At 53.7% G+C, this 21344-nt stretch overlaps 1 protein-coding gene across 4 annotated transcripts in view; it reads right to left on the bottom strand.

Moving 5' to 3' along the window:
* AFAP1L2 (actin filament associated protein 1 like 2) overlaps nucleotides 1-21344 on the bottom strand; it is an 87816-nt gene that overhangs the window by 7785 nt on the left and 58687 nt on the right. For 3 of the 4 annotated variants that reach the window (XM_037497326.2, XM_037497328.2, XM_037497329.2), the window contains 9 exons: nucleotides 20245-20319; nucleotides 18797-18891; nucleotides 12675-12765; nucleotides 7161-7366; nucleotides 5830-6009; nucleotides 2978-3067; nucleotides 1628-1712; nucleotides 1151-1255; nucleotides 184-395 (listed from right to left, as the gene is read on the bottom strand). In XM_037497326.2, coding sequence (XP_037353223.1) covers nucleotides 184-395; nucleotides 1151-1255; nucleotides 1628-1712; nucleotides 2978-3067; nucleotides 5830-6009; nucleotides 7161-7366; nucleotides 12675-12765; nucleotides 18797-18891; nucleotides 20245-20319 — 1139 coding nt within the window. Of the gene's footprint in view, nucleotides 1-183; nucleotides 396-1150; nucleotides 1256-1627; nucleotides 1713-2977; nucleotides 3068-5829; nucleotides 6010-7160; nucleotides 7367-10591; nucleotides 10676-12674; nucleotides 12766-18796; nucleotides 18892-20244; nucleotides 20320-21344 lie in introns of all 4 variants that reach the window. The other variant, XM_037497330.2, reaches the window with a different exon arrangement.

The raw sequence follows: 21344 nt of genomic DNA, 5'->3' as shown, positions 1-21344 counted from the left end.
ACCCTGAGGTCAGAAAGCGAATGGAATTTTTTTTTTTCAAATGCAAACAATCTCAGGCAAAGAAAGTAAAAATAACATGGGACCAAGCTGAATCACCCCGTAGGATTACAGGTTGCAGGATGGCGGCAAAGCAGCCATGACCTCCACGCCCTGGCTGTGCCCACCTCCCCCTGCCAGCCATACCTCCAGCTTGGCCAGCTCTTCGCCGTGGTGGAGGATGCGGAAGGAGTAGAGGTGGTCGGGGCTCGGGTCTGGGACCACCTCGCAGCCCACCAGGCTGAGGGGCTGCTGGGCCACCTTGCTCCTGTTCCGGTCCTGGTAGAAGTGCAGGTGGCTGTCCCTGACGGAGCACCAGCGCGACTTCCACTGGCTGTTCACCAGCACGTTCAGGTAGCCTGCAGACGGGGGACAGAGCTGCAGGAGGGGGCGGGCGGAGGTGGGGGCAGCTGCAGGAGGGGATGTGCTGTAGGTGGCCATGGCCAGGAACGGGGTGTCTGGGACTACCACTACCGCTGGTCCTCCTGAGTCCCCCAGAATCTCAGCTCCAACACTTAGCCTGACCTCCTAGAAGCTGTGACTCAGATTTCTTTCCTTCAGGTAAACATGAATCTCTTGAAGGTGGGCCACATGGCTCTGCTAGTTTTGGGGAAAAGTCTGCCCAGACGGAAGTGGTTGCATCTTCCACTTCGGCCCCGACCCATCCTTCCAGGCGCAGGCCCAGGAAGCCATCCCTGACCACAGAATGCGGAGGCTTCCTTCTGCCTCCGCGTCCCAACACCCATTGACGTCGCACAGCTGTGGTCATGGGTATGAGCCGGCATCCCTCCTGTCCTCTGCCCTCTGGGTTCCACTTCCCTAACACTGTCTGCCACGCTCCCCACGTATTGATCAAGTGCACGTATTTTAAAGACCCTGAGGAAGACAACCATCGGTCCACCTTCACTTCCACACAGCAGCCAGCATGGAGCGAGACAGACAGGTGAGGCACTAAGCATCACCTGCAGCAAATGTAAAGGAGACCTGGCTGCCAGCAACCCTGCCCTGGACAGGTTCGAAACCAGCCCTGAACAGCCCGCCTGAGTTGCCTTCCTGGAGACGGGCTCCGGCCTGGGGAGAGCCCTCTGCTCCTGCAGGTGGCCTGGAACCTTACTGGATGTCTCGAGGGACCTTTCCGGAGGCTCCAGCGAGGTGGATTTCTTCCTGCCCAGGTTCATGAGATTGCTCAGTTTGAGGCCAGCAGAAGACTTCTTCTTGACTGTCAAGGAGAAATGAAGAGCCATCAGCATTGCACATAGCTTGCTGCCCCCCTCTCCGCACCATCTGCCCCTCGCACACGCCCTCACAGACCAGCGAGGGGCCACCACGTCTCATAAAGTATGTCAGCCCTTGAGACTCTCTGTGGGCTATATCGAAATAGGGTGAGCAAACAAGAAGAGCTGAAAGGACCTGCTCCCTCCACCAATGCATGCAACTTAACTTCAATTTGATTATCTTTGTTCCTGGATCTGTCAGCTGCAGCATTTGGAGGGCAAATTAGAATCAGCTGTCAAAGCTGGCTGAGCCGGGTCTCCCACCTGGGATGCCGCCCCCCGCCCCCAACCGGGGCTGAGAGCCACGGGTGCGGTACCATCTTTGGTGTCTGGGACCTCTGGGGGGCCATCCACAGAGCTGCCATACTCTGAGCCCGACAGGTACTTCTCCGGTATGTCTGCCTGCAGAGAAGAGAAAGTGGTGACCTCGCCTGACCCAGAGACCACAAGTTAAGGGATGTAAACGGAGGCCAGAGGTCACCCTGGAGTCCAGGTCCAGGCTTCCCTCTGGGGCTCTCGGAGGACCTGCCTTGTTAGGCTCTCTGCCCCATCCCAGAGTACCTTCCCCAGATGCAGGGGCCTTGCACGCAGAAAGGCAGCCAGTCCTGGGGTGGCATTAGAGATGGCATCTCCACTGCCATTGATGGTTAAACTGGAACAATCCACACCCGGAGCGGCCTTGTCTACACAGGGTTGGACCATGGCCCCAGTCATGGCTTGAACACGCTCCAGCCCCTCTGAGCCTTGCCCTGCGTGTGTGGACAGGGATACTAGCCCCGCTGCATCCCCAGGGAGTAGACCGTCACGGGAAGAGTCTGTTGGCTGCTGTGAGCACGAGGAGAACTGAACATGCCCGTCAGGCTGCTTCTAGAGAACTCCCACTCCAGAAACAAGTTGAGGGGCTCCCAGCCAACCGACCAGCCTGAGGCGGAGACCAGGATGGAGATGCCTGGCCGGTCCTTAGGTAGAGCTCTTTCCCACCCGCATGGGAAGAGGCCCCAGTTTACGTGTCTTTTGTCTTGTTTGTGAGCAAAGAACAAAGAGACAATGAGAACCCCCTCTTCAGTCCTCCTGGAAGGCTGTGGGTGTTCCTTCATGGGGAATGGCCTGTGCCTTTCCAAAAAACAGCCAGCCTCCCCCCTGCTGCCCTGTCAGAGGCGGGGACCCCAAGGTGAGGAGCAGTGACCCTCTAGCTCTCCTGAGCTAGCCTAGGCCTCAGGGCACCCACCTGCTGATACTCGGGGATGTGAAATGTAACCGGGGGTGGGGGCCTGCCTCTCAGCCAGCACCCAGCCGCCTCGCTCGGCTTTGACCCTTAGGCAGTGCCCCACGGCCCCGCGCACATGAGCTCTCTAGGGTCGGGGCCAACACTGAGAAGCACTACGGTGAGAATTAGTGGACAGAAGAGACTCGACAAACAAATCTCCCTCTTTAAGTGGAGGACACTCTCTTCTGGCCCACTAAGGCTTCCCCCGAAGCAAGACTATCTTTAGGTCTGTATCGATTTCATCCATGTGCCAGCCAAGCTGCAGTGACTGCCCAGCCACCAGGCGGCATACTGCTTCACAATCTGGGCCAAAATGCAAAAACAAAGCCCCCAAATTTACACTTTTAATTTTTATGGGGAACAAATGGAAAAGTTCATTCTGGGCCAGGTGGAGACGTACCTTCTGGCAGTTCAGGCGTGGGACGTCTGGGGTGTACTGGTTCCCCTCGCACGCTCCTTCTGAAGGCAGGCTACTCACCTCCTGGATGACCTGAGGGAAGAGGGAGGCCGTGAGCGGAAGCTCGAGGTCAGGAGGGAGTGGTGGAGGTCAGAGAGAAGAGGCAGGGGTCCAGGGAATGGAGCCTCCCCCGCCTTCCCCATACATGTTGCCCCAGGACCCAGCTGGCAGGCCACAGTGGGATGGGGGGGGCTAGCTCCTTATGCCCTCCCTCCAGCCAGCTCCCACATCTCCTGGGGATGGGCCAGGGGATGGGGGTTGGTAGAAAAGCCCAGAGACAGCCAGAGTAGCCATCCCTCAACTCTGAGAACCCTGCTTTGCCACCCTGGGTGGGGAACTCTGCTCTGTGGCTGTGATGGAGAGCTGCGCCTGCCCACTGGCTTTCCAGAGGCTATGGGGCTTGTTGTGGAGCCCCCCACGCTTGGGGAGTAGGCCCACCAGCTGCCGTGGCTCCACATGTCTCTGGATCTGCTCTCCAGACTGGCCCATCACAGGCTGCCCTACCTTCCTCAGCAAGGAACCTGTTTTGCTGGCACCCCAGAGCCTGGGCTGGGGGCACCGGGGTCAGGGGCAGCTCTGGCTATATTAAGCAGCACCCTGCTCTGAGCTAGGGGCCACGTGGGGAGTCCCAGAGGTAACAGCTAGGCCAGCTGTAACATGCTGCCCACCCAGAGGTCCCCTGCAGATACACTCAGGAAGAGACATGGCAACCACCAGTTTATGTAAATGCATTTAAAAATCAAAAAGTCACTGAGCAGTAGCTATGGGGACAGGACCCTTAAAGCCTTTCTTACTTCCTAAACTGCTTCCAGTTTGGGTTCTGGGTCTACATGGTGAACCAAGTATGTCCCAGGGTGCTGTGGTACAGAGCAGGCCCTGGAGCCAGCCATTAGTCACGTGACCATGGGCCTCAGTCCACACATCTGTAATTCAGGACACCTATGCCACAGGCGGCTGTGAGGACTCGTGCTAAAAGTGCCCAGCTCATCTTTACTGGGGACTGGACCCAGGAACGCCCTGCCCAGGGCAAACGCACTAACCAGGAGTCTGGGCTTCAGGGTGCCTCGCTTCTCTGGGGAGGTCCCGCCTTGTACCTTCCTTTTCTGAAAGCCTTGCATCCTATTCAGCAACTCCCCTTTCCTGGCATTTACCTGTCTTACCCTGTGGGCACAGGTGAGATAAAGAGTTGGACGCATAGGCCCAGGGAACACAGATTTGACTGAACAGATGCTGCTGCTTCAGAGTTCTTTATAGCCAGCATCAGCAGCCAGCAAGAGTGCACGGCCTCTGAGAGCCAGGACTTCCGGCCGGCACCCCTTCCGTGCTCATCTGAGTGGGTGGAAAGGGTTTGTGTGAAGTCTGAAAGGGGCTGTGCCTTTTGAAAGCACTTTTTGTCTTTGAAACCACCAGCAAGGCTGTGGGGGCCAGGAGTCTTTGGAAGAGGGTGTGAGAGCTGGGGAGAAAGGCAGGGGTCTGGGGAAGGACAGGTGGGTTTGAGCAGCCCAGGGAACAGAGCTAGAAACTGGGAGCAGGTGCAGCGTGTGTATGCATGCACGCATGTGCACACATGCAGGTGTATGCATATGGGCAAGTATGTGTGTGTACACATGCGCATAGTGGTGGAAGGGCTTGGGAGAGGGCTGAGTGGAGACGGGGGATTTGGGCAAGAGAAAGGAGTTAAACTAGGAGTGCAGAGCCCTGGTCTTAGTTGTCTCTGTAGCCCCAGACAAAGCTTTAACTCTCTCTGCACCTGTTGCCTGTACTAGCCAAGGAATACTCAGTCTATGCTAGATACTCTGCTAAGTACCACATAGGCATGAACTGGCCCAAGATCACTCAGCTCAACAGGGGTGAAGGCAAGACATGAACCCAGAAACCATGTTCTTAAATAGCCTAGCTCAACCTTCTGCAGCAACAGTCTCGCAGGAACCCCCATGGAGATTTGCAAAGCTGAGCCACAAACCTCACTGGCCATGGTAACCCTTCAGCTATGTTTAAAGGAGGTGGTTCAGGTCTTTTCTGACAAGTTCACCAAAGTTATGTTCACTGGAGCCACATCCTGGGTGGAAGGTGGAGATGATGCACCTGCACTGGAAATACATCCACACGGTGTGGCAGGAGGCAGGGGCAGAGGGCCAGAAGGCAGGGCTTCGCTCTCACTGGCCTCATCAGGCGTCTTGCTAGGTTGGGAGACCCCTTTGAACTATGGGCGCCTGCTTGGCACAGTCCTTCTACCCCCTGGAACTAGGAATCTCGTCTTTAACATGGAGCAGGCAAGTCCCTCCCAGAGGCCTCATCATCATGGGCAGAACTCACAGGACCGTGGCCAGATGGCCCTGGCTGTGAAATCTAATCTGCCACTCATTTTCCAGGTGACCTTGACTGCCACCTCCTCCCTCTGAGCCTTAATCCCCATTCCTGTAAATTGGGGATGCTGACATCACCCAGCTTTCCCCAGTGTGGTTGGGAGGGTCACATTTGCTCAACGTGCACAGTCCCAGCCCCTGAGCAAGGACAGCGAGGTCTACTGTTCAGTGGGGAGGCTGGTGATGTCTCACTAGAGGCAAATGGATTTCACTGAGCCCCAGCCCAGGCCACCAAGCAGTGTTCAGACTTGCAGAGCCTGGGGATCCGCCTCCCTACAACTGCTGGCCCCCACTCAGCCCAGGAACTTGAAGAATCAGATGCCCCTTCCCCTTGGCAAAATGTCCACGCCTCCTGGAAAAAGCTGGGGAGCAGAACTGCAGGAGCCCTTGGGAGCTCTAGAGGGGAGCAAACCTGGTCGCCTCACTCACCCTGAGCCACTGCTCAGCTTGGTCCTTGCTCTGGAGGCCCAGCACGATCACGTCTGCATTCATTGGCGTGATCTTCAACTTGTGTTCCTTCTTCCGCACTTGCTTCTCCTTGTGAACAACGCTGCTGCCCAGCAAATTCACGTCCAGCTGCGGGCTGTGGTCCTTGGAGGATTTGTAACACTGCAGGAAGAAAGATGGCATGTTACTTTGCCAGCAGTGCCAGGCCTTGCCAGGTTCTGCAGAGGAAGGGCTGTGGGCTGCAGGGCCCACTCAGCATGGCTGTGCCCAGCAAAACTATCAGCTGCACTCCCTGGTGCAAGCCCATGACCTCGTTTCGTGCTCAGTATCAGAGTGACCAGGCAGAAGGTCCCCCTGGCCTTCCAGCCCCATCTCACCTGCCCTGGCCAGGAATGCCCCAGGATTACCCCAGCTGCTTCAACCTCACTGCAGGCCAAGGCTAGATCCTAAAACATGTCCTTCCTGGGCCACTCTCAGTAACCAGGGTGGAAAGCGATTTTCCTGTTTCTTGACCTCTCTGCATGTCTTGCTCAGCCTGACAGCAAGAGGTTCGGAAGGAACGCAGACGAAGCTCAGTAGGAAGATGATATGCAAGCAAAGAAAGGAAAGGACTTCTTCCCTCAAAAAGGGTAAAGGGACTTTGCCCCTCAGTTTGACATTTGTAAAATGGGGGATCCTTTCAGGGCTGCTTAACTCAATTACCTGAAAACATCAGCACAGATGTAGCCAGTGGAGATAGGGTGTTATAACAATTCCACAGGACTTCAAGTCAGGACACAAAATGGAATTTTAATTTATAGTAACAGAGACAGGGCTGTGGTTAGCGGTAGCACCTTCTGGGGCTTGTCTTCAATCAGCAACTCAAAAGATTGCAACCTCTGAGAAGATGCCTGTGATTCTCCTGCTCTACAGATGAGAGGGGTAGCCAGGGCTGGGGCGCAGGGGGGCAGCTGGGGTGGGCCCTGGCTGGACAGCAGGCTCTGCTCCAAACCCCCAGTGGTTGGATGTGAGGAAGGAATGACTCAGAACAGGGGACAAAACGATCGGGGTGGGGGAGGTGCAGAATCTAGGCTGGGCCTGGGGGGAGTGGACAGTAATCCCAGCCAGCTGGGAGTCTGGTGGAAACTACTAGGCTTCTGGTTACGAGAAGGCACATTCACCCACGCACACAAGGTCTGCAAATACTCTCGGGTTAGGAAGAGGCACGAAATCTGATATAAAACATTCCAACCACCTGCAGTCAAGGATCCTCTCCCCCAGCCCCCACCCTCATGCCAAAGAGAGGAGCCCCGACAGGACGCGAGGAGACTGACCAGGAGCCTGGTGTCCTTGATGACGCAGAGCTGCTTGGCCCACTGTCCCAGCCACTTCTTGCGCCACAGGAAGGCGCAGATGCGGGCATCACGCATCAGCTCGATGCTGGCCTCCGGCGAGGGCCACTGGTGCGGTGCCGACTTGCCCTTGCTGCTCTCCTCCTCGTCGTAGGACTCGTAGGAGCTGCTCACGGCCTCTCCGTCCTCTGCAAGGGAGACCCACTCAATCACAGCCCAACGGGCAGCTCCACAACATGTGTGTCCAGGGGGTGTGGGGCTGTGGGCCCAGGTAGCCAGCGGCCCCCGGCCTCAGCCCACTGCCTCTGCAAGCCCTGGCGCCACACCCCATCCTCCAACGGAGGCCCCGGCAGACCTTCAGGCCCCCAAGCTGTCCAGTGATGCTTCTTGGATGCTGCCTCTGGCCAGACACAACTTGAACCCAGGATTCTGTCCCTTCTCCTTGCTTCACCTTAGGCTCCCCAGAAACCTCCAACAAGACAGTGCCCACAGACCGTAGCTGGCTCTCAGGAGCCAGGTCCCCTACCCCAGGCCTCCATTCCTCCCCCAGAGGATGAAGCAGTGGGGTGAGGAGCTTCCAGGCTCTTTGGGACCTGGTGCTCTGTCATTCCAGAAGGAGGAGGAGCCACCTCTGGGCCCAGAGCTACACACAAGGCAGCTTCCACGAGCTGCCTGCACTGGGCCCAGCCTTCCCTGATTCTGTCCCTCAACAAGGGAGGAGGTGTGGCTCCAGGAAAGAAAGGGTGACAGAGCAGGAGACAGTGCCCCACCTTCCCAGCCCTAAACACCCACTCTGCACCCCCCTCCCGCCCCAGACATGGGTCTCCTCTTCCCACTAGCACCTCCAGGGCGAACTTGCTTCTGCTACCGCTTGCCAGCTCAGACCCCCCACCTTCTCCACCTCTGGCAGAAAGCCCCGCACACCTTTCTGTTTGGTTCTTAGAATCCCAATGCTCTCATGGCACAAACCACACCAGATCTATGCTTACTCCACACACCCCCACCTCTGCCCCTACCCTGCAAGAGCAGCTCTGTTCTCTGGCTTCCCTGTACTCTCCAGCCCCAACAAAAGCCATGTGAAGAAAAAAATCCATCAATAAACCCCCAAAAGCAGGACATGGAGGAGAGAGGGCCTGGGGACACTCCGTCCTAGGCCTGGCTCAGCACAGGCATCCTGTCCTGTCTGCCATAACCTGAGGGCTGCTCCAGCTGCTGCTTCAACTGGCCACGGGTGAGAAGCTCACTACCGCTAGATGGGGGGCTAGTCCTTCCCTTCTTGGGTAGCCCCAAACAGAATGTGGGGCCTCCATGGACTTTCCTGTGACTTCCACAGACATGTTCTGTCCCATGTCAGGGAGTGATACCTCTGTCCTCCTGGTGACACTTCAGAAAAGCGACCGCCCAGCGGGAAGGCCCTCCTACCTACACAGCTTGCTCCCCGTGCACTAACAGCGACTCACGTCAGAATCAGAATTCAGGAAAACGTTACGAGACCACAGCACAGTTAATTCTAACCACAATACCAGTGAAAAATGTGTTTTCATTTTTTAAAATAACACTTGGAATATTTTAATATCACTTTTCTTTAAAAGCAGAGTATTACTCACCTTCATGGTTTAATTTAAAAAGTTGCAGAGGTCATCACTTTATACCTACTAAATAAGCCAAGGCTGACAATAGCAGGGCCACGCGGCAGGGGATCCTGAACTCTACGGCTCATGGAACGTGAATGAATGCAGGCTTCACAGAAGACAATCTGGCAGCCCGTTGTTTTAAGAGCCATAAAAACACCCAAGCCCTTTGACCCAAAAGTCCTAGCCCTGGGAGTTTATCCTCATAAAGCAGTTTTTTAAAAAAGGGGAGAGGGTTACATGCACTAGGATAGTCATTCAATTGCAACGAACACTCAGCAGGCAGAGGCTGGGAAAGGCGTGATTTCATCTCCCGAGGAGCAAACCATGCAAATATCACCAGCAAGAATGCTGCACTCATCTGCCCGTGATAGGATGCAAGAAAGCACAGTTGAAATTGTTTAGGGAGGCCTCCCCAGTGGCACAGCGGGTTGAGCACAGTGCTGTGAAGCTGTCTGCAGCCTCTGCAGCGCGGGTTCGATCCCAGCCGGCCAGGGAGATGACCACATAGCGCGACAGACCTCTCCTGCCTTGCCCGCTGCTCCCCTCAGCAGTGTCTTCGTTCCGTCTGCCTGTTCTGCTGCCCACTTTGTCTTTGGCGAATCCTCTCACCCTCCCGCACCTCTGGCCTATACCCCAGTTCTTGTATAAATAAAACTTTAAAAAATAAATAAATTGTTTAGGGAAACAGATCAGCACTCAGACAACTAGAGCTGGCTGATTTGATCAGGGTTATTTTGTAAAAAAAAAAAGTCCTCATTTTATAGCATTATCTGTACAAGCGGGAGGAGGAGGTGAACAGGCCATGGGGATGTAACAAAAGTTAACAAGGGAGGCTACAGGGCCTCCCCTGTGGCGCAGCGGTTGAGCGCTGGGTTGCGAAGCTGCCCGCGGCCTCTGCGGCGCCGGTTCGATCCCCGGCTGCTCCCCGGCCACCGGAGGAGGGTCCCACATGGCGCGCAGACCTCGCCTGTCGCCCGCTGCTCCCCTCAGCAGTGTACTTCAGTCCTTCTGCCTGCTCTGCTCCCCGCTCTGGCTCTGGTGGATTCTCTCACCCTCCCGCGCTTCTGACTATACCCAGTGCTTGTATAAATAAAACAAACAAACAAATAAATAAATAAATAAAACATGCCTCTATAAAAAAAAAAAAATTAAAAAAAAAAAAGGATAGCAACAAGGGAGGCTACAGTGATCTTGTGTGCAGAACTTGGGCGAATCTCTTTGTGCCTCTGGGCTCCCCCTGTGTTTCATGGAGAACTGGAACATCTTGCTGACCTAGGGGGAAGCTAAGGGGGCTGGGGACATTAACTGTGATGCAGCAAATCACAGTACTTCAAGCTACCCGGAGTAGTGTAGAGGGAATTCCAGACAAACGTGTCGATTCACCCTAAGCGTAGCCACCGTACCACCATAATGGAGGCTATTCTTCAAACAGATGCTTGGCCCCCAGGGGCTGCAGGGTGAGAAGGAGTAAGATGCTCAGATACTTCCATCCCCATTTGCCATCCCCAGGTGGGCTGCACCCACTGCATCCTGCACGTCCTCAGGGACAGCAAGCAGAAACAGCACGCACCGCCCTGGGCCCTTCAGCCATGCGTTTTGGATGCTGCAGGCAGGAGTCTGCGGACAGCAGGTTTAGTCTCCTCCTGGAAGCCTGGCACGTGGCATGCCCATGCAGGATGGAAAGAGGGCAGTGGCTGCCCCGGTGCGTGCACCCCGTCTCTGACAGCCAGGCAGCAGGCACAGAATCACTGGCATTCCAGCAGTGGGGACGAGCAGTACCCAAGGTGATGGTGGCGTAGATGACTCCTTCAGGAAGTTGCGCCCATCTGGGGGCCCCGGTGGGGAGAAATGTGCCAGAGTGCCCTGTGTGTTGTCCAGAAGCACAGACAAAGGCAAGGTGGAGAGAGACAAGGTGAAGAGTGGGACAGACCCAAATTCAGGGAAACAGAGAGGCCCAGGTGGGGCGACACACTGCCTGTCCCCCAGAAGTTGGTGCTTTTCTGTCAGAGGTGCGGGCGAGCAAGGAGAGACCCCATTTTGCCCAAGCACATCATTTCCCTGCTGCTCTACATCCAAGAAAGGACCACGTGGCTGCTTTCACCTATGGGATGTGGGCAGAAACTAGGGGGCTTACTTCCGGCTGGTGCTTTTAAGAAGCACACGGGGTGCTCTACTCACTCTGCAGAGGATTCGGTGGCTCTAGAGGCTGACCAAGTCCGAACAAAAAAGCAACATGGGTCCCCAAACTACTGCCTGACCTGTCACCCCACACTGAACTGTTCTGTGAGTAGGACATTTGTATGTATGACACCCCCCCATCCTGGCTAAAGTCAAAACAAAGTCGTTGAGAGAAACACCAAGAGGCGTGGTCCTTCTCTGCACTTGTTTGTGTTGAGACGAAGTGTCTGCCCACAAACAGCATCCCCCCTCCCCGCCCCCGAGAGCATCTGGGAGGCAGGCCCCAGCTGGCACTGGCTACATCCCAGAGAGATGGGGCGAAGGTGCTCCCCGTGGTGAGTCACTGCTTCACCTTCCAGACGCATCCAGACGGCAGCACCACGCCCTGGGCTGTGGTCTAAAATCACAGCCCAGCCGGTGACTTGGCAACGCCTTACTCACTCAGGGGTTCAAGTTCAGTGACGTCTGCCCACCAAACCACCCTCTTAGAAGAAAATAACCTCAGCCCACACAGTTCCCGGGACTGGAGGCCTGAGGTAAAGTGTGAGGAAAGATGAGAAGAATCCAACGAGGCTCCAAAGGGCTGGTCCCATCTCATCCTGGTTCTGTTCTTTATGAAACCAACAATGCTCCTCTCAGCCAAGTTCATTCCAGGGACCAAGTTCATACCAGGGACCCTCCCCTTGGTATTTGCCAGTTGCGTTCTGCTTTCAAAGATCTTTCACTCACAGAGGAAGGGAAGAGGACCAGATGCCCAGCTGCCCAGGAGTACAGGGTCACAGTCATCTGTTCTAAATCCTTTCTGTGTGACAGAATTCCTGCGCCAAGAGCATCTCTGATCTGACTTCTCAGGCTAAGACCCACTGGCTATGGACAAAAGGTTCCCCTGCTTCCACAGCGTAGGAGATCTTTTTAACGCCAAGGTTAGGTCACTTCTAAGTACCCCTCCGAAGGCTGGGCATTTCATTTTGTGAAAAGCCACAGTCCATGTTCTCTTTCTCCCCTGCCCCGCCTGATTTCCTTACCATTCCTCAAATGTACCAAGAGCTCTCCTGCCCCAGGGCCTTTGCATATACTTTACTCTATGTCTGGAAAGTTCTTCCTGCAGGTTTCTGTGCCACCTACTTTCCACTTCATTCAGGAATCAGCTCAAGGTCATGCTGTCAGAGAAGCCTTCCCCATCTAAAATACCCCCCCACCTTTGCTGCCCTCCATCCTAACACCTGACTAGTACCTGACACATCCTGTTTATTTGTGGTCTTTCTTCACAGAATCTCTGTGCCGTGACACTGGGCTCCCCTAAGCGCTACTGAGTTCCCGCTCCTGGAAACTCAGCCCATGTGGAGAACAGTGGCTAGTGGTCCAACCGAAGAAACTGCATTCTGGCTCAGCCAGGCCACAAGAACTGAGTGTCCCTGGGCCAGCACACCCTCTTCTGGCACATTTCAGTGCTGAATCCAGCGGGACAGTGGGCACAGTAAACCCGTTCACTGTGTATTGTGCTGGCAGGCAGCCTAGGTGGGCTCCAGGCCTCCAGTCCCCAGCAGCAGCGAGGGACAGTGCTCTGTCCCTCCACACTGGTCACAGTGGCCCAGGCTGCCCTCCACCTCTAGTACTGGCATCTGTGCAGGAAGCAATTGAACCCCCCACTCCCTGTCTCCCCCCGCCAGGCCCCAGGAGGTACCATTGAGGGACATGTCATATGGCTCAGCCTCTTCATAGTAACCCTCTGGAGACTCGATCTTTGGGATGGAGAGCTGTTTCCGTTCTGGAATCTGTGGTATGAACAAATAAACATTTTCAGATATGATATACTGGGAACAACTTGGAATTAAGCCTTTGGGTAAAAGGAAGGGGTGGGGACTCAGAAAGAAAAAAAATACCCAACTGAACTTCAAAGCAAGTTAGGAAGAGACATGGAATACTGACCTCCCTTGGCCATACACACGTCCTGAAGTATTTAATGCACCCAGATGAAGGACTATGGGCACATTGCTTAACCTCATCAAGCCTCAGCTTACACCTCTGCAAAATGAACCTCAACCATCCCTCACAATCGCGGTGTATGTGGCGTGCAACCAGACAAAGGTGCAGATGACGTGGCAGGTGTTAAGGCTCCTAAATAGCATATACTTCCTGAAAAGACAGGGCTGACCTAAGGCACACAGAGGAAGGTTACCAGGTTTTTAAGCACCAAATTTTTGCTGTAATAAGTTTAACTGTTCAGCAAACATAGGTCATTCTTCAGGAGTCAGCCTAAGGAAGAATCACTAGGTAACTAATGTCCTCAAATCAAGTGCATGGTGAATAGTGTAGAACACACCAGGTCAAAGGTCTGTGGGAACAGGACTGCTGGGACCCAGAGGGCAAGATCTTTGAACTGAATCTCAAAGGTGGCCCTGAACTTCTAGGAGGCATAGGGAAAAGTGCACAATTGGAGAATAAAGAACTTAGGCTGCTGTAAAGCATGGAGTCTGAGATCGTTCTGTTCCTCCATGACCCCACCAGTAAAATGGGCACTAAACTATGAGGTAGGCAACAGCAGAGGAGGAAAAAGAGGTCAGCTGCTGATGAGCATGACTGTGTACCAGTCACCCCATGAGACTATGGTCTCTTTCCGATTCATGGAACCCCAAGGAAGGCCAAGAGAATATGCATAATAACTTGAGAGCAGAAATGGCAAAAACCCAAAAGCCTGCCCCTCCTGATTTTGAGAAGTCCTCATGCTGGGTGGTCCATGTGAGGGGCAGGCCTGGGCCTTTGGGACACTCTCAAATGAAAGCAGATGAGGGCTCTTATGGTAAAGGGGTATGGGATGAGATCTTAGCAAAAGCAGGACCCCAAGAGGACCTAAGCTCAGCCAGACCCCTTGGCCTTTGGAAGTCACTGTTCTGCTGATGGGAGTGGGGGGGGGGGTGGTAATCCAGACACCCTTGCCTTGGAAAATGAGCTTATTTGGGAAACCCATGATAGAGATAGGTTCCTTAATCCTGGCTCAGGAGATGGAGGGTAGAGCAGTGAGCCTGGGCTCAGGTCCTGGGGGACAGTACTATAAAATGGGGAGAGAAGAAATACCTGTTACATGGGTAGGGCCATGGTAAGGATTAAACTGGGCTCAGCACTATTAATAAATACTACTTTTTACTAACCTGCGAAATATAAAGATATCAAAGGGGGGAAAGTTCCAGGTATATGTATATATTCGCTACGGAATGAACGGGCAGATGGAGGAATACAAAGTAGACTTTGACTTGACCTGGCTTGTACCAAGCTCCATCTTACTCAAGGATGCACAGGGCCTGCCGCCAGGCTGCTGAGCAAAATATCAGACCTGGGTCAAGTTAAAGGTGAAAGCATTTTGCATAACAATTAAGAAGTCAGTAATTACAAAGACGTAGGATCAAGCAGAAAGGACTATTATTTTAATTACCATCCTCACCATCGTGATGGAGATTGGGAACGTGAAGTGACACAGGAGAGATTTGACTTCAAAACCTGAACTAACTTTCTGAGGCTCACAGTAAGGGCCAGGGAGGAAAGCTGCCCGCTCAGCATGATCTGCCAGAAGCCAGAAAGTTTGCTCTGTGAAGGGCAAATAATCCACACTTCAAGGATCTCGGGCCACCCCAGGTCTCTGATCAGCTTCTCAACTCTGCTGTCGTAGTTCAAAAGCATCCAAAATAATACATATTGGGTTATATCCCAATAAAACACTATTTACAAAAGCAGGTGGCTGTGGATTTAGCCAGATGGCAGCAGTTTGTCGATTCTGATTTAGATTCAACAGAGTAGAAGGTGAGGGGTGGCCCAGCTGACCTGAGGTATCTCTTTTGTACTAAGTGCACCATGGAAGGTTCTGGATGAAGGCAAGTGAATCTGCTGGCCCCAGCTCCCTGAACCCCATATGGCAAAGTCTGTGGAGTGAGCTGTCTCCCTCCAGAGCAGCTCACCCAACACTGGCACCAATGAAGGTCAGGCCTCCAGGGGTGTGATGGGGCGGCCTGGGCTCGCTGGGAGCATGAACAGGGCTAGCAAGCCTCTGGGAGTGAGTGTGGCTGTGTGGAGAGTGGCCTGGAAGGGTCACGGCTGCCTGAGTCACTGGCTATTCCCTGAAGTTGCTCTGGACCCCTGGCTGCCCCTTCCGCCAGCCCTGCTGGCCAGGGCTGCTGGCCACTGACGTCGCCAGGGTTGGAGGGGAATCCACAGCCCTGGAGGAGGAGCTGTGGCATCCTGAGCTGGAGACGGGCCGCACTCCTGGCCCGGCCACAGGCACTGAGTACCCCAGGCCAAAGCTCACCTTCTGCTGCAGTCACCAACAAACCCCTGGGGAGCTGGGCATTAGGACTGACCGACATCATGCCAACTTGAAGCTTGAGGGAAGGGGGGTTGAGAGTCACGGGTCACTCCAGGCTCTTGCTGCCTTGCTCCCTCCACCTCTCCCTCCCAAACTGCGGCTGTTGCTGAGTCTCCTCTTCCCTCAGAGCCAGAAGAGACAGCTGTTCCCCACTCCGCCCTGACCCACCCCTCTGGGAGCCTTGGACTAAGAGTTGTGGCCACTTCAGCCAAACGTGACCAGACAGGAGCCCGAGGGAGAGCAGTCGTGTGCGTGCGCGTGCAGGGATGGGGGAGTCTGGTTTATGCCCCACCCCTCTTCCTCACACCACAGCTGGAAGCCCCTTGGGGTGGGGATGGTGCTCAGGACTGAATGAGGAGAGACCCAGGTAAGGGACCTGCACTCAGGCCCCTGGTTCTCAGCAGAGAAATTCCATGAGGAGGGAAGACTGTGAAGTCAGCTAGTTTTGCTGGAAATCTCCCCAGAGCCTGGAGTTTGTCCACAGGAACAATTACCACGGTCTGAATGGCCGCCCTGGGATGGTGTTATTCTTGGGTGGTGCTATTTTCTCCCATTCCAGCACCAAGTTCCTCTCCTATGTGGACACAAGCCTCTCCTGGCCCGGAGCAGCCCCAGCTCCGGCTGGCACAGGACGACTGCTCTGGAGGCAGCTGGGAGCCTGCTGCTGGCTCGGAGGCCTGCATCCTCACATCCTGGAGCCTGCACGCCACAGGGGACAGGACCGTGAGCGTAAAGGCCAGCGCCAGAATGCCAGGGGCTGCTGGGACTCATGTGATCTGATGTGTTTACCACTGCATACCCTGGGCCCTCCAGCACATCTTGAAACACAGATTTCCAGAACAAGTCAGCACTCGCTCTCTGTCTGGTGACTGCCCCTCCCACCAGGTGCTGACCCACTAGCAGCTGCAGAGGCCCGGGCAGCAACACCCCCTACTGTGCCAGAGCCGCACACAGCCCTGGGCTTGGGAGCAGATGCTGAGTTCAGGATGGAAAAATTTCAGTTCTGACTCAGAGTAGCCCCTTTCCTCCCTACAACCCAACAGCAGGAACCCCCACCCCCCACCCCGTTCTGGATGTGAGTGAGGGGACGGACCCTTGCCCACGTGCTGGGGCTGAAAGAGAGAGGAGCTTACCACTGTGATGACAGAATCTGGGCCTTTCTGTTGCTAAAAACACGAGCTGGAGTCTGGAGGCGCAGAGTGGCCTGGAACCCAAGCACCTGCGCTCAGATCTGGGCCTGCTGCTGCCCAGCGCCGGGACCCTGCCCGGCAGCGGTAACTGAGGAGCCTGCTTTGTCATTGGAAACACAGTGACAAAAATCTGCCCCCAATGGCAGGTGGACCCTGTTCCATCACGTACGAGATGGGGATAGCAGCTACAGTGTGGGGGTCACCAGTGTCATCAGCATAGTGGGGGCAGCCAAGACCCAGATCAGTCCATTGAGTCTCACCTGGCCTGATGGTGAGTCCCTGTCAGGTGTCACCCAGCTTGAGGCACATCGTGGGAGCAGGGGCACTGTCCCAGGTGCTGTAGAACTGCCTGCCGGCAGAGGCCTCAGGAGGAGCCCAGACACCCTCAGCAAGGCATGAGCTTAGTCCCCAGATGCCACAGGAGGTGTCTACTGGCAGTCGCTGACCTTGGAATCATAGCCTCCAGTGGCTGCTGGCCCCCAAATTGTGTAACAGGGTGGTCCCCAGGAAAGGGGGAGGTTCCCTGCCCCACCCAAGGGAGGGTGGAGCTGAGCAGGAAGAGGAGAAGCTGCAGAAGAAGAGACTGAGGAAGGAAGGAAGCAGGATGGAGCAAGGAGACCTGGAGGAGGCACATGGAGCCTAGAGACACGTGAAGAAACTGCGCTTGTCTTTTGGTCGTGGACTGGGTGACACAGATGTGGGTGAGACCCGTGGGGAGGTGACAATGGCAGCTTTTATCTTGATGTTGATTTTGCTCTTTCCTTCCGGGCTTGTCTGGTTGTTTGTGACCCTTTTCTGTGGGTCCCCACTGGAAGATGTTTTAGACTTGTGGCAGGCTTTGGGGCCTTGCTCTGGGCCGACCCCATATGGATGGAGTTTTACCCACGAGGGAATGGGTAACTTTGGGTGCTTCATTTAGAAACTAGACTCTTTGCCTCACCTGTATTGTTTCCTAGTTTTTATTAAAGATCCTTCCCATTAAAGTGTCATATGTTTTGTGTTGATGCGGCGGATGGCAGAACCCATTTAGAATAGGCAGGTTTGCGGGGTTTGGGCTGCCCCTCTCCCTATAACACTATAACACTATAACAATTGCAGCTAGCCATATACATCCTTCCCCCACTGGCTCACACCCTCCAGGAAGCCACCCCCCTGCCCCACTCCCCCAGCCAACCCCTAGGGAGCGAAGAACTTGGATCCAAATTCTGGCTCTGCCACTTCAAGGCTATACAACATTTCAACTCTAAAAGCATGATTCTCGGTTTCCTTGTCCATGAGATATAAACACTGCTATTTAGCTCACCAAATACCCTGGAGGAGTCCACACCCAGCCTTAGCTCACTGAATAAGACAACCTTAGGAGATGGTCACATCCTTTTATTTAAATGCCAGACCTTAACTTACTTGCTCAAGGTCAAACAGCAGAGCTAGGCCCTGGAAACGGCTAGGTCCTGAATCCAAGTCTGTGTTTCTACACTTCCCTCTATCTCTGGGCAGATGCATGTGCTGTGTATGGACAGACACAGGACACCAAACACTGAGAGGCATGGTCTCTGTTTCAGGGAGATTACATCTTGTCTGGGAAGCAAATAATAAGCAAGGCCATATCAATGGAGGCAAGTGCCATGGAGGGGATAATTGGGACAGACAGTAACTGGGGCAGAGTGGTGGTGGGATGCCTCCTATAGGCAAGGCAGAGAAGCCTAAAAATGATTGATGCTGAGGTGGCAGTCTTTAACAAGCCAGGACCCAGGAAGACAGGACTGACCATGTAGTACAATCCAGGCCCAGAGGGAGAACAGGGAAAACAAATGTAATAAGGCTGGGATGTGGTTGGGCCTAGAGCCAAGTTAAGGACCATGGATGTTTTTTCCTAAGGTCAATAAGAGTCATGATGAGTTTCAAGCAGAAAGTATTGTATTGTAAGATTCACATTTGTAAGAGTTCACTGTGACCTGCTGGTAACTACAGGTATACACAGTCCTTCTGGAAAAGCCTCAGACACACAATGGCACTTGACAAAGGCAATCTCCCCCATCACCCAGTTCCATCACCCTGAGCATCTTGGGTAACGTAACCCTGAGCCCATGTCCTCTGCAGGCAGGCTTCTTTTTGCTGTCCGTCCCAGTGCCTTGCCCCATGCTCTGCACAGAGTAGTTGCTCAGAAAATGCACGACATAGGTGGACTGACACCTGGGAAAACAACTGGAAGCTCCCAGGACTCGAGTCAGGGAAAATTGGGGGGGCTTGAATTACACTTACGATCTTGGGTGGTGGAAGGTCTGGAAGACTCTTCTGAGGAGGTGAGGAGTGCTGGGCAGGCTCCCCATTAGCCAGTGGCTTCTGCTCCTCAGGTGCTGTGTGAAGCAAGCAGGAGAGGGTGAGGGGAGGCCAGCCTCCCAGCAGGGTTTCATTATCCAGGCTGTCTGGTCACCAGGACCCCCCAGGGTCAGTTTGAGATGTTAATTACCAGGCCAGGCTCAGCCTGGAGCCAGTTTTGTTTTGCCTCCAAGAATAGGGTACAGTGGTGGCCCAGGTTTGGGGCAGATTCCTCAGCAGGAACTGGTTTGGGGTTTCTGGAAGGCTCTATCCTTTCTCCTCCACCTGCTTTGTGTCAAAAATGGCCTGGCCACAGAGCTCCAGCAAGCAGAGTTGCTGCCAGTGGTCACTATATTGAGACACGCATGGCACCGACCCTGTGATTAAGGTTCTTTCCATGGCACAGCTTAGCCGGAAGGCAATGACCCCAGGCAGTGACCGCCTTTACGCAGATGAGTTCTGCTGAGCCTCAGGCTTGGCAGTGGGGCAGGAAGTAGGTTGGGCCACATTTCTTGTGTGTTTTGAAGGAAAAGGCACCAAAGGCCCTCCTGAGTCTGTTGATTTCAAGGGGCAGCCCAGCCAGCCCCGGGACAGACTCAGCTATATTTGACCTCAGGGTTTTGACGGCTGATGTTTGAGGCCAAGTCTTAAACTTTGCTTGGTGCAAGGACTGAGTGTGCTGAGTGTATGGTCCCACCTCTCTGCACCTTTGTATTGTAACTTCAGGCTGGGAGTTGGAAGAGAGGCTTCTAATCTCTCTTCTCTCCAACTAGAGAGCTGGGCAAACCTCCGAGCCTTTCTAGGACCTGCCAGACCCCTCCGGAAGGTTTTCAGAGAAAAGCAGAGAGCAGAATAGAGCAGAAGACACCAAGGAAAATGCACTATGTCCCTCTAATGGAAGAAAAAATGTTCTGCCCAAGAGGGCACCCTTGAACAAAACCTTTGACTATTAAGGCAGTTGCTGATGTCATTTCCTATCCCCAGGCCCTCAGACCTCACCACCATAAAATCCAGACTCCTATCAAAAGACATAAATCTGGAACCGTGGGATCAACACCATACACAGCTGGCTTCTTAGAACATTTGAATTATGACTTCCTATTTGTGGGATAATGCTGGGAAGTTGCGAGATTTTAGGGACAGATTCCTTAGCCATGAAGGGAACGCCAGACCTTTACAAGGCAAGGAGGTGGTCCGATGAAATATCCCAAAATATACCAACCTAAAATACCATCCACCAAAATGGAACTTCCAAAAATAGTCGCGCTAGGCCTGTCTGTGTTGCCGGATGGGAGAAGGAGGGGGTGAGACAAATGAGGTTTAACCCTCCCCCGCCCCGCCCCCTTATCCTGGGACACCTAGCCAGGCCATCGGCATGCCCAGCCCCATACCTTTGTCTTGGGACTCAGCATTTGGTTGCTTGTTGACAGTCACTTTGTTCATATAAATATACTCCTCATCAGAACCTGCCAAGGAAGAGTGGAAGACATGACATTCATGTGGTTTCATGAAGGAAAATCAGTCGGGAGAGAAATAGCATCTCCCCAGAGACACTGTCATCTGCTTGGGTTCCAGTAAAAGCACAGAACATTTTTTGAGTTGATTGAAAGAGTCCATTGTAGCATGAGTTGACAAATTTCAAAAAAAAAAAAAAGAAAGAAAGAAATATCTACTTGAATGTTAGCTTTCTAGCAGAAGGGAGATGTGTGGGGTGGAGGCTAGCAGCTTCAGGAATGAAAGCCTTAAGTGGAAAGTGACCCATAACTCAGAGATGCGCATCGCACTCTGCAAAGCAGAGCTTTCTCTGGGTTTATAGCATTCATTTAAATTGTAAAACATTTTCATACAGTCACTCTCATCCTAGTCTGAATTACTTGTAGGGGCTAATCAGAGCAATGCCTACACAAGATAGATTATGTTGAAGGTTTGAAAATTTAGCCCCCAGAACTCTAGTTGGGGTACCACTGTGGAGGCCTAGATAGCCAAAACATGAACTTTGGGTTTGGAGGGGTAAGGATGCTAAAAATTAGAAGGGGCACTACCAGCCTCCTGCTGTTCCACATAGATTATACCCTGCACCTGAACAGAACAGCATCCTTTAATATCATTTCTGTGAGCAAAATCACCTTCTTAGTGCCCGGGCAGAGAGAGGCCAGTCTCCTCACGCTTGGTTTCTAATGTCCCAAAGACTTTTTCTTCAGAAGCCCGCAGAGGAAGTTCATCTTAGTGTTTCTCATCTTGGAAATCCTTCTGCATTTCTTTCTGAGGCCCTTAGTTTGCATTTCCTAGAAACTTGTGGCTGATAAATTCCAGTGGTTGTGGACTGAGTTACTAAGCCAAAGGAGCCAATTCTAACTCCTGGCAAAGGAGGCAGTGCAGCATCCATGCTCCTGACTGCTGGACCCCAGCCATTAGGCCTGGAAAAACAGCCCAGAACCCAGGGGAACAGGAGGCTGACTCACTGGATCTGTCCTCTGCCATCAGCTATGGG

This window comes from Talpa occidentalis, unplaced genomic scaffold (genome assembly GCF_014898055.3).
Source record: "Talpa occidentalis isolate TD23 unplaced genomic scaffold, MPIMG_talOcc4v2.1 talOcc4.8, whole genome shotgun sequence".
Classification (NCBI taxonomy): Eukaryota; Metazoa; Chordata; class Mammalia; order Eulipotyphla; family Talpidae; genus Talpa; species Talpa occidentalis.
The sequence above is the reverse complement of the archived record's forward strand: the minus strand, read 5'-3'. Positions and strand labels throughout refer to the sequence as shown.